Genomic DNA, 17592 nt, shown 5'->3' on the forward strand with positions numbered 1-17592 from the left:
CTGAATCATTTATTTTGAGTTTTCTTTATTTATTATTTTTCCTTTCCTTTTTTGTTTATATTTATTTGTTGATCATTACAGATAAGGAAATAGTCAAGATAAATTTATGAATAGAATATTCAAAAAGATTAGTTTTAATTATTAGGATAGCTGTTATTCAGGGTGCGTAGAATTTTTAAAAAGTGCTTAAAGGTGCTTATTTTCGATTTTTGTTTTTTAAAAGCCCTTAAAGATGATTTTTTTATTGGGTGTTTTTAAAAAAGTGCTTAATCTTCCCTTTTTCTTAATGAGATTTTTCCTTTACTGTGTTGATTTTCACTTCGAATTATGCAAAATGACACAGTTCACATTGTTCTATTCAACGTTTTCACAATGAATTCAACCACAACCTATTTCGGCGCATTGTCAGTCCGTAGCGTATGAAAACGCCATTCATTTTACCTGATTCAAAATTTCATGTTTTTTTACTATTGTCAAAAACAATACCAAAAGATTTTTTTTGACATAGCAGTTAAAACCGTCAATTGTCAAAAACTTTCCAACCCTGCGTAATTAATGATAAATTTTTAATGTGCTTAAAATATCTTTTGAGTGCCTGAAAAGTGCTTAAAAGGTGCTTATTTTTTGTTGAATAATTTGGCTACGCCCCCTGTTATATTGAATTTCTTTTTTTCTTTAGTGAACTAATGCTTAAGTCAAAATTAAGGTATTTACCAAAATTCCTTTCTCCTCCGTCAGAAATCAGTTGAATGAAATTGTTTAATATATATATTCTTGATGTTTGTCAAGTTGTGCAATCAAAGTTAGTAGGACATAGTTTAAAAAAATATTTCCCTATAAATACATTGATAAGAATATTTATTATCTTATAGCTTAGTTTTAGATTTTTAAACACTCTAGATTTTGAAACATTATAATTAATGTATTACATATAAGATACATTTGTATGAATATGCATACATATGTATAAACTTATATATTATTGTTTTAAAGCTTGTTTACATTAACTCTTCCAGACTTATAAGATAAACATGAAAATGGGAATAAAATGAGAATAGCTCATTTAATCTGGAGCAAATTCCAAATTTATTCATACCATATGAAGAGGAACAAGAGTTTCTTTAATATTCATTAAAAATTTTAACGTGCAAATATTAAAATAGCTAACAATGAATTAAATTGCTTTTTTATTAATATGATTTAATGCATTGGAGATTTTTTGCTTCCTAGTATGAATGCTTATGAATTTTTACTCATCTTAAGCTATTGTTAAGTATAAATAAGTTTCAAGAAACAATCAACATTCTTATTAATTTTTCCTTCTTTTAAAAATATAACTAAAACTTTTTTTACTAGTCTTTTAAATATTAAAAGTTTCAACTGTTTAATAACATCTGATATTTGTTTATATATATATAATATATATATATATATATTGACGACTTAATGTACGGATTTTTATGATTTAATAAATGTATTAATAATAACAAAATTAAAAATATTCTGTTGCAGACACCACAAGACAGTTTTGCAAATACCCTCACAATACGTTACCACCCAGCATTGGAGTTGGAAGGAGATGAAATTAAGACTATTCTCTGTAAATACGGAACTGGAAGTATACAATTAGGATAAATATTATTAAAAATTATTATACATAAATTAAGACTTTTTTTCTTACAGTAGTGCTATTTTACCGTAAATTAAATGATCAAAAGTATAATAATGTTTTAATACACAATATAAATATTATTATAGTTTGCACAATTAGATAAAAATGTTGCGCACTAATTATATATGAAGATCAAGGCGGGGGTGAAGAAATGGCTGATGAAAGCTGATTCCGTGAAAAAGAAATTAAAAAAAAAAAATTCAAGAATTATCAGAAGCAAGAATACAATACAAGTCATTCACAACTTGTTAACCATAATTTACAGAGCCCTAGGTAACAGATGTTCAGAAAATGATGTTACAGAGTTAGTGAACTGTAACTTATTTGTTTGCATTTCTAGTTTTTATCTGTTAATTATCATGTAACAAAATTAATGCAAACATTTTTTCGACGGTAAAATATAGTTTTTTGACTGATTACATGAAAATTTAACTGATTGAAAGAAAACTGATTTCTTACCAGGAGAGCAAACCTGCGTTGAAGTTGAAAGTTGAATTAATTTAAGCAGATATATTTTATTTTCAATATACTCTAAAAACAGCATAATACGTTTAATAAAGAAGTCTAACTTTTATTTGCTTTATTTTTGAATAGAAATTTTGGGAAACAGATATCGCACATCTCTTTGTAAAGTTGAATTTTCAAACCNAGACTAATAGCAAGAAAATATAATTAAAGGTAACATACATTCAAATTGCTCACTGCAATTTTTCTTCTTTGGTTATTTGTTTGTTTTGCTTTGTCTAATTTAGAAATTTATGTAAATCAACACGTTAAACATTAAAATTAACTGAAAACAGAGTTAGTTTCAGTTTTAGAAGTAAAAATCGATTATACGACGTTATCGTTTATACGACGTTTTTCGGTGGTCCCTTCGGCGTCGTATAAACGATGCTCCACTATTTGAAATTAGCGGTTTATCGCTTATGAGCTATAAACCACTGTTTGTGACGTCAGTAGGAAACCTTGGTGATCTCAACGGCCTTATTTCTCGATGGCTATGCCTAAAGTGATCGGATATTTACATACCAAAATGTAATAGTTCGAGTTAAGTATGAAGTTATGTTAGTTATTTGCGAGCACTCGATTGTAAAGAGCAAATATTGCTGTCCCTTCATGCTCCTTTCAATTCAACTATTCTTCCAATTTCAACTACATATAGAAACAACTACATAAGGGGGGAAAAAAGTGCTTTCGTTTTCGTACTGAAATATTTGTTCATGGTAACAAATATGACACACTGAGAAGCTTACATGGATTTAAAAATATAAGAATATATTTGGAATCTATCATAAATTTTATTAGTTGAAGAACAGAATTCGCAAATAGAACTTAGGTTCCATTGCAATATTACAGGATTCGTGTGCCGATTGTTTACAGTAGAGACACTGTAACCGGAACTTTTACGTGAAATTCGGACCAGGAACGCTGTTCCTGGCTGATCAAACAAAAATTCACGGTTTCATCTGACATGGCACTGAAAAACTTTCTTAGTATATTTTAACTCGATCCTTGTTATAACAATTTTAAAAAAATATCTAATAAAAACCTTAATCAGATATTAAACTCACCTAAAATAAATCTTCAAGCAAATCAAATCTACAGAATAAAATTAACGGAGAAAATAATAAATTTCCCAATCAAATTTTTAAAATTTCTTAAGTCGACTGACAAATAGCCTACTGTGTTTTTCATTTACGGCAACTGTCAACAATTAGTTTCATGTGAATTCTGATAAATTTAATTTAGTCAAAAATGTCGCTTTTGTCCAACTCTCCCCTTTTTGAATTGATCATGATAGTTTTTTGATGATCAAAAACTATCAAATGTATTTTGAGGATCAAAAAAACTATTAATTGTATTTTGAGGATGAAAAAACCGTCAATTGTATTTTGAGGATACAAAAAAAACTATTAATTGTATTTTGAGGATAAAAAAAAAACTATTAATTGTATTTTGAGGATCAAATAACTATCAATTGTATTTTGAGGATCAAATAACTATCAATTGTATTTTGAGAATCAAAGAACTATCCCCGAGCAGAAAAAGGAGCGCGTCTGATTTTCTTGATCGGTAATAAAATTTAATTCTTACAAACTTAACGTGAGTAGAAATAAATGCTTTAGTCATAATTAGAACTAGCCGGATATACCGTGAAATGAAATAGCCCATTATTAAAACTCTAGTGAGACCACTAAAATATCGATTATTTTTAATGCCCTTAACGTTAAATCGTGAATAACGTTTCTTACTATAAATACTTACTATAAATGTATTAAAATGTACCAAAAGTTATGGACAGCGATAAATATTGGACACCATAACATCTTGAACAATATCAATATCGATCATAATCAAGTATGAGAATATCGAGATAACTACCAATTACTAGTTTCACGGCTAAATTATTTAATTGATTAAATTACTTTTAACTTATATTTTGCTCGTTTTGAAGAAAGTTTCATTTTCAGTCGCGTAATGAAATTATTCTCCAACGCAAAAATAATGTAAATTGGAATATATCGATATTTTATACAAAAATAAATTCAAAATACGTTGACACAAGGTGGCCGGAAAACAGACAATTTTATCAATCTGTAAAAATTAGGGAAATGTCCAGAAATTTAATTAAAACTTCCAACGAATCGCGGAAAATGAATTAATATGAGGTGCCTAAAAATCCAATATTTTTCTAAAAAAAAATGGTACGAGTTCTGAGATATATTTTCTGATGTCCAGTTTTGATTCAATTTAAATTTATCAATTGGTTTTTGCCTTATTAATGTATTTATATTTATAAAATTCTAATAAAAACAATTATAAGTAACTAAAAAAATTTTTTTTAGTGAAAAATTGATTTAACATTCATGAGTACTTCAAAAATAATTGCCTTCAATGTGAAGAAAAAAGTATTTCATTTATGTTAGCTCGTAACTAATTTTTTTTCAATTTGACTAAAACATTTATATTTATCTATCACGAATATCATAAAATATAAAATGTGTGTATAAAATCTATTTACTGCTATCTATTTGCTTTCCACAAAATCTATTTACTACTATCTGCCTGAATCTTTTCAAGTAATAAGTTTGTATTTTTTTAATAAAAACATTACGAGTATTTTCAACTTCAGTAGCAAGTGAAGATGATTTATAATATATTTTACATACATGAATAAGAACTAAAAAAAAAACTAATACTAAAATTTACGTCATGAACTACAAAAAAAAAAAAAAAATTACATAAATTAAGTTTTTTCTTTCTTCCTGGGTGTTTTGAGCAACCAAGTAACATTTTTACACATACTTTTTTTTTTTAAAGTTTTGGATCGAGAAAAGGTTTTTTTAACGTTTACGTAGCAATGCTTACTCACAGTTGTCTATCCCTGCAACTTCTCTGTGTTTTAATGTCAGATCTGTGTTCAGCTATCAATAACACAAGGGAACAATTTCTTTTTTCAGTCACATAAGATTTTTGAACGGATCTTAAATATTTCCGTCACGCGGATTTCAAATCTGCAATCTGTTTCTCTCTACGAGCTATAGTTTTTATGCAATTTAATGATATATCCCTAACGAGGATTTTTAAAACTTATTGGAGTAAACGCCGAGTGTCCCCACTTCTCTGCAACGTAGGGAGTGGTAGGAAGAAGTCTATAATACATTTCAGTTCATGATGTGATAGGTTAAGGTTCTATGTTTTTTTGCCTAGAAGTGTTATTTTCAAAGGAGCAGACAAGTGTATTTGTATGTGTATAAACCTATAGATTCTTTATAAACTTGTACAGACAGATGAAAAATATCAAATTTTTTTAAAAAAATCAGTAACTTTCCGAACAAATTTAATTTCAGTTTTGAATTCTCCACACCCAAATTAGGTAAGATCAAAGTACTGGTATAAATGCAAAAAATAATTTCCTCCCTAGTTTAATTAATCATTCAGCATAAAAGGTTTATTGAACAAAGAAAAAAAGTTGGAACAAAGCCACTCGGCTATTTTTGTTACTCGATACATTTATTATTTTTTTTTCTTACATAGATTTTTATTTTTAAATCAAGCTGTTTTCAACAATTCCATTATTCAGAATAGCCATTGAAGCATCAGTTAATGTGATTGCGGTGCATTGAATTGCTCGCAGCATTTTGAATTCCGGTTTTTACCGGTCTTACAGAAATACATCCTTTTCATATAAATGGTTTTTAAAACGGAAGTTGAATGTGGATAAATCTAATAATCTGATTAACTTTAATCTTTATCAATGTTCGTAATACCTATTTTTCCTTTTGTTCTGCATAAGAACTCTTACTCGTTTTACTTTTTTTCAATAGTGGAATTTTTCAGCATTTAACTTGATTCAGTAATTTTAGATGGTGGGAAGTTTTTGTTTTCCATTAAAAAACACTGCTATACTGAAGGCAAAAACTTACCTGCAAATTCACCAGTATCTTAGAAAACGATTATTAGGTACTAATTATTAGGTAGTAACAGGAATAACCTTTCTTGCGTTATTCTCAATGAATAAATAAAACATAATGCATAATAAATTCTTGGTAGCTAATAAAAGTATCTTAAATAATAATAAATCTATATCCACTTGATTTAAACTTTAATATAGCACCTCTAAAGCCTTTTTCATACCACTGCAATATAAAAAGTCTAGATAAAAGGGGTTTATATTTCAAAAAATGGATATATAAGGGGGACCGGAAAGTAATGTCGTTTCGGTGCATTTGATATTTGTTATCAAGATTTTATTTTTAAACAATTCACCCTCGTTAGCAACAACCTTTCAATGCCGGGGTGGTATTCTGAACTCGAGTCGACCATCGATTTGAGTTTTTGGATCGAAATGGATTGAAAAAAATGAATTGGTTTTTAAGACTAACGAATAGTGAACACGCCGAAACGACATTGCTTTCCGGTCTCCCTAATATTTATTCTATCTACACTTTCAAAAATATGAGCACATTTTGAACCGTAGTGTGCAACTTACCACAACTGTTAATCTATTAACTCTCGGTTTTTCATACATTGAGGATGGAAGTAAGATAAATATTTCTATTAAGTGAATGATTTTTTATGTTGGCTACAACTTAAGCTTGCCACTTGGCTACCACTAAAAAGAAAAATTTCATGATTATAGATGTAAATTTGGAGCATTATACTGCGTGCATCTTTTCAAAGAAGTATTAGTTGTAGCACAAGAGTTTTATTATTAGTCTGAAATTTTTTAGGTGGTTAATAGCAGAAGGAAATATCGACTTTATTGAAAATCCCTAACTGCTTTTTTTTCGTTGATTCACAGACATCATATACAAACAAAAGCGCATTTCAAGCAATTATTTCTTAACATTAAAATTATTATTATTATTATTTATTAAATTGATGATACCCTACAATTTTCCAATTCTGCCATGTTTTCATTGTCGAAGCCCTAACTATATACGGTTTTCCATCAGGTAGTGCTATGAGCATCACATAGCTTATGAACTTAAGTGTGCACCCTGGATAACTTAAAAACAAAAACGAAACTAAATAGTGCAACTAAAAAGAAACTTCTACAATGACCCTAAGAAACTTTTACAACGACACTAAATCCCTTTCAACACTGATTAAATTCCACGCCGAATTTGATGAAACTTTTTATGTTAATTATAATAGTTCATTATGCCGTACTTATATACGAATAATTCAGATTTTTTCTGTAACTTCTGCATTGCAAATAAGAAAAGTTTTTCCCAGTGTTGGGAAGGATTAATTTGGATGTTAAAGCACTAGAGCTACACTAATAGGCAATTGGCAACTGTTTGAGATACATCTTTAATGATGATCAGAAGACAATACTGGCGTACTTTGCACTACTACAATTAAGAAAGGCGAGTATGTGGAGGTTGTAGTCACCCGACCATTGTTCCCCACTCCTCAAGTTCCCAATCGTACGTGGACTTTTCAGTTTTTAAAACCGCCAAGCAAACTTGATTAAGGATGGATTCCGACCCACTAAAACTTTCTTATTTATATTTATATATCTATATTTTTTTTAACTAATCAGCCTAAAATTTTTCAGGCTTATTATAGTGGCTCAGAAGCCAATAAATTAATCAGAAAATGTATAACTTTTTTGCTCAATTAACCTGTTTATTTCATTCCAATTGAGTAATTATTCGCACATTTCCTAGTTAGCCCAAAAAGTTTGTAAGCTGATTATAATAAGCCTAAAAATATCAGGCAGATAAGAAAATACGGAAGCCTTTTCTAAAGAGCCTAGCGCATAATAAAATTCCAACGACACTTGATGAGAGTTTTTCAAGTAGCTTACATGTATACTATTTCTTACACAATTATTTATAATTGAACTAATTACATAAACGTATTCAGTAATGGTTTTGCAGCTTCGATAATGATGTAAATAAAATGTTACAATTTATTTGTGAATTTCTTGAAAGTTTATTGAAATTAATGAGTAGTAAATAACTAAATTTATATCTTGGAAGTTATAAAAATGAAATTAATGTTGAAATTAACTTAAGAAAGATCACGACTTGTTAGCAATAGTTTGTATAAAGATGAAGTAAACATTCACACATAATTTGCAACAAAACAAAATTTTCGGTGTTGTTCAAACAAATAATATGGTTAATTCGTTACAATCATGTAATCGATGTAAGCAACCAGACATAGTAAAAATAAAACTCGAATGAAGATGAGATCGAGGACCCAATAAGCTTCAAGAAGAAAAGCCTCACATGCGAAAGTCTGGATATTACATCAATAGGTGACTATCTTCGATGAAAGAAAAATGGTGGGACTGTTCCCGGCTATAGTGCTAAGAAGTAAATTTAGGCCTAAAAAATTTTGGGTTTGAAATTTGCTTATTTTTCCCGACAAGGAGAAAAAAAAAGGATAAAGCAAACTTATATAAGACATTAAAACTAAATCATTTTCAACACTTTTCTTAAAACACACAAAAAAAAAAAAAAAGCGTGAGAGAAATTTGGAAAAAAAATTACATTTGAAATACTTCAAATTTGAAGTACCAGTTAAGTTTAGTAAGAGAAAAAAAACAGACAACAGGCGGTCATGGGTTTTAACCGTTGATGGAACGCGAAAAAATTCCTAAAAAATATTTTGACTCTAAAATTTTTTAAATGAATTAAAATAATAATTTTATTTTTCTTAAATCAGATGACTAATTTCAAATAAACGATTAAAAAAATTAGATTACTTCAGTAAAAATCAAAGTAAAGGCAAAACCTGGCAAACATAATAGGGGGTTGTGGTTTACCTACTTTTGCTAATAAGATGAGAGCGAGAGTAAATAGTCACCCAAAACATGCTTGTGTAACATTTGAAAGGCCCTATATAATAATATAAATATTTTTTTTTTTAAGATTTTAAATTTTTATCCCCCCCCCCCCTTATTGAGTATTAGAACACTACAGATGAGATGATTATTTCAGAACTCAAAATACAGTAATTCGTTCCTATTGGAAAAATTTTGAAATTTGTCGTAATAAATCGTGATTTGATCGTAAAAAACTAAACCCTCGAGCGCTTTTTTAACAACTGTTATATTTTGGAAAGCATGGTGCTATCATGCGAAACGTCCTATTTCTCTCCTCTTCCTACCTAGTCACCTTGTTTAACATCACAAGTTGCCTTTTTTTGATCTTATTGTCATCCAATTCGCTTTTCCTGTGTACAAACTCATTCAATCGTTATTGAAAAGCAAAATACTGCGGAATTGAATGCAGTTTATATGCAATCATATTGGACTCTTATCTCTGACCCTTGTCTGATCAAAATCGACGCGTTACTTTAATCAATATAGATTCGAGTCAATTTTAAAAAATACCATGAATAGATACTATATCAAATATTTGCGTTCCTGGTACATATTTTTGTACAATTCTCGATTTATGTTGTATTAGTTTTGTTTTTTATATTTTTTAATTAAGTTCTACGCAATCGTGGCTCTTATATGTGGATTATAGTTATGTTCGTATATGGTAAGTAATTTATAGTTCATCGATTTCTTCCAACAGTTTTTTTATTTTTCTTCTTTTTTGAAATTATATTTAATATATTGGCTTCTATCTCTGGCTCTTGTGTGGTCAAAATTGAAGCGATAGTTTACCGCGATCAGTTTTACATTTGAATTAATTTTAAAAAATAAGAAGAGATACTATATCGAATATAATTGCCTCTCCGATGTATATTATTATTTGTATAAATTTTCTGTTTGAGTATTATTAGTTAAGTTTTTGTTTGTTTAGAGATTAAGTCTTATTTAGTCATAGGCGCTGATATATGAATAATATATTGTAAAAATTGTAGTGTTATATCTCTCCGAATATGATGTAGAACATCCCAAAAGATTGGGCGAAGGTACAGTTTATTCCGGTTTTGCACTAAATCAAGAGTTCGTTTACGATTTAAAGCACTTAATTTAAATCAAAGCACTTAAAATCGAATCATTTTACACCAAACTCTCACAATTTTACTCCATACGAGAATTATTTTTACTTCCAAAAGCACCAATGTTGGCGCGCTTTGAATATCAAAATTCAAGAAACAACAAGTAGAATATCGCGAGTAGAATTGTTTACGATTATGAATGAGCTAGAGAGAGTTTATTTTTGATTTTAACCCTAATATTCATCAAGAAAAAAAATTCGCCGTTAAATAAGTATGTATGTCTTTAGTTGCGTAATAAGGATACTTTTATTTTAAATTTTAATTATCAGAGAACTGTATTAAATGATTTTAAAATGTATAATTTCTATCAATTTCCGTTCTGTTAATTCTAGTTTAAATGCGTCTTAATATTTTCTGTGAGCGACGTGTATGTTTAATTTACAGACTAATTTTATTTGAAGAATTAGCGTTTGCATGATGATTTTTACTTTATATTGGATTGCTAAAATAGCTTTACTGATAGTGTTTATGACGTATATACTCGTTGTGTAAAGCAATAAACTAACATTGATTATGAAAACTCGAAATTTCAATAAAATACAATAGGAATATTATTGGATAGTTTTTTTTTTTAACATTACAAATAGAATTCCTAAATATTTTATATTGCGCGGCTAAATATTTTTAAATTGACACTATTATACATGTAAGCCGCGACTTTGACGACTAGCGTTGATTTACGGAGAAATTGCGTGCCGGTATTGGTCCTTTGCTCTACGTTGCAGAATCCTAGAGTTTCTTGTATTGAATACAAAAATCCGAAGCATTCTCCCTCTTCTACGCTTTCGCTTCGTATTATTCGTATCTTTTGTATTTCATTTGTTAACACGTTTCTAATAAAATAGGAATCTTTTCAGAAATGAGCTGTTAATTTTCTAATCAAATAAAAATGTAATCCTCCCTCGTTTTTCGTAAAATTTATTATAAGACTGTGTATACACATCATTGCTTGATTCTCACCCTGCGGAAAATACGCAAGTAAAGAAAGTACCAATTCATGAAATGTTGATATATTTTCTGCAATTAAAGTATCTTTAGTTTTAAATTAATCATGATCATGTAAAATTTTATTTCATACGTAACTTTCATTCATTCTCACAATTATACGCATGAATAAAGGTACTGATACTTTGTCTTACGTTTATTTATTCGCGTTGTTTTATATTTAGTACACATATATAATTGTTACCAAAAACTAATATTACGGCTAGAAAGTTTTTTTAATTCACAAAAAAAGTATTAACGTATAAATAAATGAAGTATTAGGGACCATTTATAATACGTTTTTTAGTCTTGAAATTAGAGCTCAATCTTAAAAGTTTTGAGCTAATTTTAGCTACATTTACTATTATTCAATTTAACTAGAAGTAAAATAATTAAAAAAAAAAAAGTTATTGCAAAAGTGCTTGCAAAAGTTATGTAGTGCATAAATACTGTTAATACACATTTGTTGACAAATTTTGAGGCTTCATGGAAAACATTAAGATAACTATGATTCCAATTAGGATTATTAAGAGGTCTCTTGATCTTGAATTTTAAATTAATTTTTTTCTTAACAAATTTTTGATTCGACAGCTTTTCGAAAAGAAAGTTATTAGATTACGGGAAAATGCACTTGATAGTTTTTAGGAATTTTATTTTTCTCAAAAGTCTCTCTTAATCATTTTGAATAAATAATTTAGTGCAGTATGTTTGTGTTTAGATTTTGTAAATTTTATTATTCTTTAAATTGACGAATTGCTTTCATTATTCTTTAAATTCCTTTAACACAATTTCCGCAACCACAAAAATATTTATCAAAAATCAAAAAACAAGCAAATGTGTGATATTAAACTACCTTTCCAAATATGCTGAATTGTATTGGTATAAATTTGTCAGAATTTTTTTTTTTAAATTCTAAAATAACTTTGTGTTATACTTGTCTCGGAAGATACTGTCGAGTATAATAAATAAGCAGTGATCTGCATTAGCTTATTTTCAAAAATAAAATAAAGATAATTAAAAGGATTTTTAGATTTTTTCTCTATTCGCCTTTTTCCCTTTCACTCTTTAGTTTAATTGGTGACCGCTTCAGACTTCAAAGTTAAAGAGTGTTATTTTTTCAATGTAGACAGAGGACCGAGGGTATGCGGTATTAGTCCTCGTTAAACTGTTCTACCGTAAAGAGCTCGACTTCGCGTGCAGGTCGTAGAGCTACCGAAGCAGGGGTGCCATCCCCTCTGCAGAGGATCAAAATTGTGATGGCTTGTCTTCGGATCATCCTCAGGGATGCTTCCCAGACCGTCGTAGCCCATTGTGCAGCTCTAGTGCGACGTAAATTAACTACTACTACTACTACTACTCAATGTAGACAGTTAAAAAGAAAGACAAAAAGTTACTAATATTAACTATTTAAAGGCAAATGAAATATTTTTAAAATCTTTCGAATTCTTAGAAACTTTGTTTTACACAACTATTCTATGGTTTCATAATTAATATTGTTTCCATTACAGCTAACCGAAGAAGTGCTGTTGAACGTCTTGAAGAAACCAAAGCCAATTACGTAAAAACCGAAAGAGTTTTAGATTGTAAGCAAAATTTTGAGCACAGTTCAAATTTACGTGTCAGCAGTACAAGACCAGATGTTCTTCTCAAAGGTCGAATCAAAAACTGCCAAAATATTATTAGATACGTTAATACCATCAGCGTGACAGATAATGTGTCTTCTTTTACCAGTGAGCTTGTTCCAAGATCTTCCACCAACCTTGAATCCAGATTTTCTCTTGAAAAAAGGTTAACTACTGCCCTTCAGGTTGATGAACAACCTGTTAAATACGAAAGACCAGAAACAAGTGTTGTTTTTCGTCACGATTCTCATCAAACGCAATATAAACCAACATCACGTGATCGGCAAACTCGATCTCAAACATTTAGTTGTGGTGCTACCTGTTTCAACGTAAATGACAATACCTCCGTTCAAGACGCTTATACTAGTCACTACAGTGTTGAAGATGAAAGAAACTTCAGATATTCACAGCGGACTGAAGAAAGGACTGAACATTCAGATGTCGAGCAGTATTCACTTGAACCATCTGATGATTCAGTCACTGCTGATGAGGATTTGGTAGATTTTGAAGAAAAGAAACAAAGCTCAAGGACTTCAGATTACGTAAGCAGAAGCTCATCATTTAAATGTTCGATTTCATCTGACAGGGTGAAGAATTTGGTGAAGAGTTTTGAATCGAAAATAAGCCACGTTGTCCCATCTCCAATAAACTTAACGACTGTGCAAGAAAAAATAAAACCAGTCACTCGCTCAAAATCAGATGTTGGCTGTCGTCTTTCTAGAAATTTCAGCGTCGCTCCTGAAGCATCAGATAGTGACGAAGAACTTAATAAATTTTTCAACACCATGGGACTTGATAGCATAGTTTTTCATAATCTAACAGCCCCACCAAAAAGTCCAGTTCTTTTTTTCGACAGTGTAAGCTCAGTGAATAGTGATGATCATTTATCTAGTGCAGAAAGTGAGGACTCAGCTTTAGAAGTTCAGAGAGAAGGTTTAACAAACAGTGACCTACGTAAACATGGACCAACTGAAACATCTATTGTTGAAAAAAATGCCAGAGTTGTGAAGTGGCTTTATAACTGCAATAATGCTTTTAAAAAATCTGCAAATTATGATGGGTAAGTATACAATATTTAAATTCCATAATTGTAGTAAAACTTAAACCAAAGCTGTTTGCACCTCGGAAGCTGACAGTAAAACTATTTTTATCTTGTTTAAGGGAAGAGTAAAAGAACTCTGACTACCAATACTTATTAATAACTATAACTGTACAGTGCGCAAAAAAAGTCATCTATTGGAATAACTTTTGTTCTAATGATCGGATTTTCGCGAACTAAAGGTCAATCCTAATGGTTCCCGAGGTTGACCTCAAATTTGCTAATTAATTAGTGCTAATTATTAATTAAGTTACTAAATCAGACACAAAAACGTACTTTCTTTGAATAAAAATATACACATTTTTTTTACATATTTGGATTTCTGACGCTTAAAATATGGGGTTAGACTCGGAAAGTTTGAGACTTTTATTGTTAATTTCACTTTTTTTACGTTACAAACTAACTGCGCAATTTTTAAAAAAAATTCACTTAACCCTGATACTCGTTTATCCAACGATAATATCATGCGAAAAGTAATTTTTAATAATTATTTGTTATTCTTTATTATTTAATTTAATAATGGAGGAAATTATGAGCCATAAATGTTTTTTACCATATTAATCTACGAATTTTTCTATCATAAATTCTAAAGTTTCTATTTTTTTAAGTAGATGCCAAAAAAAGTAAAATTAATTATATTTAAAAAAATAATTTAGCAACAATGAAACCATAGCTACAATAATTTATCGACATATTTTAATAAATGTTTCGTAAGTATTTTGCTTAATTTCGTTAGTATCCAAGTTTTACATTTATATTTTAAAAAATAAATCTTAATTTAACCAAGATTAATTATCAAAATTTTATTTCTATATGATTTTTTTTAAATTTCCATTTTTGATCTTATTTTATTATTGAAACAAAAATAAATTCTTTTCAAAAACTTTTTGAATATTTTAACTCTAATATACACGCAGATTTGAAACATGTAATAAAAACTTTTCAATTTTTTAACCTATTTTGATTAAAAAAATTACGCAGCTCGAGTTTTAACATACTTTTTACCGAAATCATGAATATGAATACAAGAATGCTATTAATCCGAGAAATTTTCTCAATAATAATAATAAGCGGCATCAAGGATAATGATATGCGTCAGAAGCCCCGTTTACTACTATATTATGAATGCATTAAATCATATAGCTTGAATAGTTTTCAGAAAATAAGAAAAAAATTAAGGGTGTAAAAATAAACGCCCAAAGTATACCCTAAAATATATCTGGTATAAATTTTGGAATTGATAAGTAAAAAATACATTTCAAGCAATTATGAGTAGGACGGAGACGTTAACTTGTTTAAAATGATTGTTCATGTAATTATTTAAATTTGATTCCTGGGAATAGGGGACATTCCATAGTCTCATTCAACTTTTGAAATTTCAATTTTAAACATAATTTTTTGACGTCTTCAAAAAATGTTTTAATGGCTAGTTGCAAGAAAAAAGAAAAATTGTACTACATTAATTTTTTAGAAAATTGTTTACTGCTTTACTAAATAAATAATTCCGAGAAACTGAAGCGGAAAGATAAGAACCCCATTGACTTCAAAAAAATATGAAGATGGTAATAAAAGGAGACATGAATTCACGCAGTAGTTATTCACGCTTAGTGTGTCTTAAGAATGAGCGCCCATTTTTGAGTGCTCAAATCACGTCGACTTTTATTTCCATATTCATATTTTTTTGAAGCCGATTAAGTTTTTATCATAAGTGATACTATGTTACATTTGGTATTTTGGTAAGAATTTTATGCTCGTAGAAGTAAACATCTGTATTTTAATATTTTAACAGTTTCATGTAGTTCTTAAAAAAGTAAGAGAATCGTAGCATCAATATTGTAACTATGAAATCATCTTTAAATTTAAAATTTTGTAACCAGATATTTTGAGTGAATGAAATTGAACATTGTGATGAATGTAAACAGAACAAAATACATTTTAATTCCTTAGTTTTGCAGCTACCTTTTCAGTATCTTACAGATCTTACGAAGTCTGTTTAAAACAAGAATATCGCATCAATATATAGTGTTGGTGAAAATCGTAAAGCAAATTTGTAAATTAAGGGGGAAAAAAACAAAGGAATCATAGTAGCAATATTTGGTGATAAATGTAGCTGATCGTAATTCAAAACCATCTTGAGTAACATTTTATGGTAAATTTGCGAAAATAAGTTTTAGAATGTTAATTTTTATAAATTGTTAATTTATTGTGGCAATCAGAGCCGTGGTGACTCAGGGGTTAGGGCGCTCGCTTCCCAATGAGGTGAACCGGGTTCGAATCCCAGCGATGGTTAGTCGATACGATTCCACACCCGGCTCTTGCCGACAACAGTGCTGACGTAAAATATCCTCAGTGGTAGACGGATCATGGGTTAGAGTCCCCTTACCGTCAAGCTAACCGTGAGAGGTTTTCGTGCCTTTCCTCTCAATACAACTCAAGTGCGGGTTAATTCCACCAAGCATTCCTCCATGAAGTCAAAATTTCTCTCAATACTTAATACTGGAGTCCCCTTGCCTTCCGGATCGGGTTCAAAATTACAAGGCTATGGATTTGAACATTTTTGGTCGTGAACTCAAAATTGAGTATTTTGTTCAACGACGGTTATAAAATAAAAATATTGTGGCAGTCAAGAAAATTATTTATTTCTCAAAACAAGTGGAGAATAAATGTTTTATCACCAGGTTCCTTTTTTTAAATCGTATAGAGTTGCCTGAAAACCATTTCATAAAATTCTCGAAGTGATAAGGGTTTATTATTCCTTTTACAACATGCATTCTTTTTGTCACCATATTTCTATACAACTATAAATTTAGTTCATTCGAAGTGGCCATTTTAGTGTTGTAAAACCGCAGCTGACAATATTTTCTTATTATCGGTTATTGCCTTGCCTATTTATTGCATAGCTCTTTTTTTTTTGTTGAAGGTACATGGTAATAGTAGCCGATCACTGGTATAGTGGTTATTGTACTGGACTACGGGACCACTGGTTGTAGGTTCGAATCCCGCCGTAGGCATAAATGTAACTTTCTCTCTCTGTGTTCTGTGTCCTTTCTTCTGTGTTATTGTGTGAATGTAAACCACCCTATAAACGGGTTTGTGATTGCGCGACGCTACTCCACCACGGTGGTTTAGCCACAGATGCCCACTGGGTATAACGAAAAGAGAGTAACAATTTTGGCATTTGTGAGGCTAATGGGAAATAGACCCAAGTGCTCGCCATTAAAAAAATAAATATGGTAGTAGGTACATTTATTTTCGTTGTTTGCATTTATCAAGCGGAAACATACCATTCACAAACTCTCGAATATACACTCTATAACAAAAAAAAATCGACGCACCAAGAAGAAGTTGTCCGATTGAAACGAAAATCTGCGGATAGGAAGACAAGGTACAGAATAGTAAATGATTAAAATTTCAGAACAATTGAATAATTTATTGCAGAGTTACAGTAACAAGTTTAATAAGGTGTTGACCCGCCTCTAGCCTGGATACAAGCTGATTCGAATTCAACAATAATTACACAAATTGTAATAATAAAAAGGATTTTATTTCATTGTGGTTCAGTGGTTAAATCCAAACTGAAACTTAAGAAGTGAAGAAAAAATAATAAGAAAATTGTTTGCGCTCAGCGCCATCTGTTATCATAAATCCTCAACACTCCCCACTTGAACTCCTCCGAGTTCACTAAAATTTTAAACATAAAAATTAGACAAAAATAACATAAACATATTAAAAAAAAA

General features: G+C 29.8%; 1 protein-coding gene across 1 annotated transcript in view; it reads left to right on the forward strand.

The window, feature by feature from the left end:
- Positions 1 to 12563: 12563 nt before the first annotated feature.
- Positions 12564 to 17592, forward strand: part of LOC107446024 (protein FAM110C-like) — a 15847-nt gene continuing 10818 nt past the window's right edge. The window contains exon 1 of the mRNA XM_043051762.2: positions 12564 to 13816. Within this exon, the coding sequence (XP_042907696.2) occupies positions 13542 to 13816 (275 nt within the window). The 5' untranslated portion in view covers positions 12564 to 13541. The remainder of the gene's footprint in view (positions 13817 to 17592) is intronic.

Source organism: Parasteatoda tepidariorum, chromosome X2, assembly GCF_043381705.1.
Source record: "Parasteatoda tepidariorum isolate YZ-2023 chromosome X2, CAS_Ptep_4.0, whole genome shotgun sequence".
Lineage (NCBI taxonomy): Eukaryota > Metazoa > Arthropoda > Arachnida > Araneae > Theridiidae > Parasteatoda > Parasteatoda tepidariorum.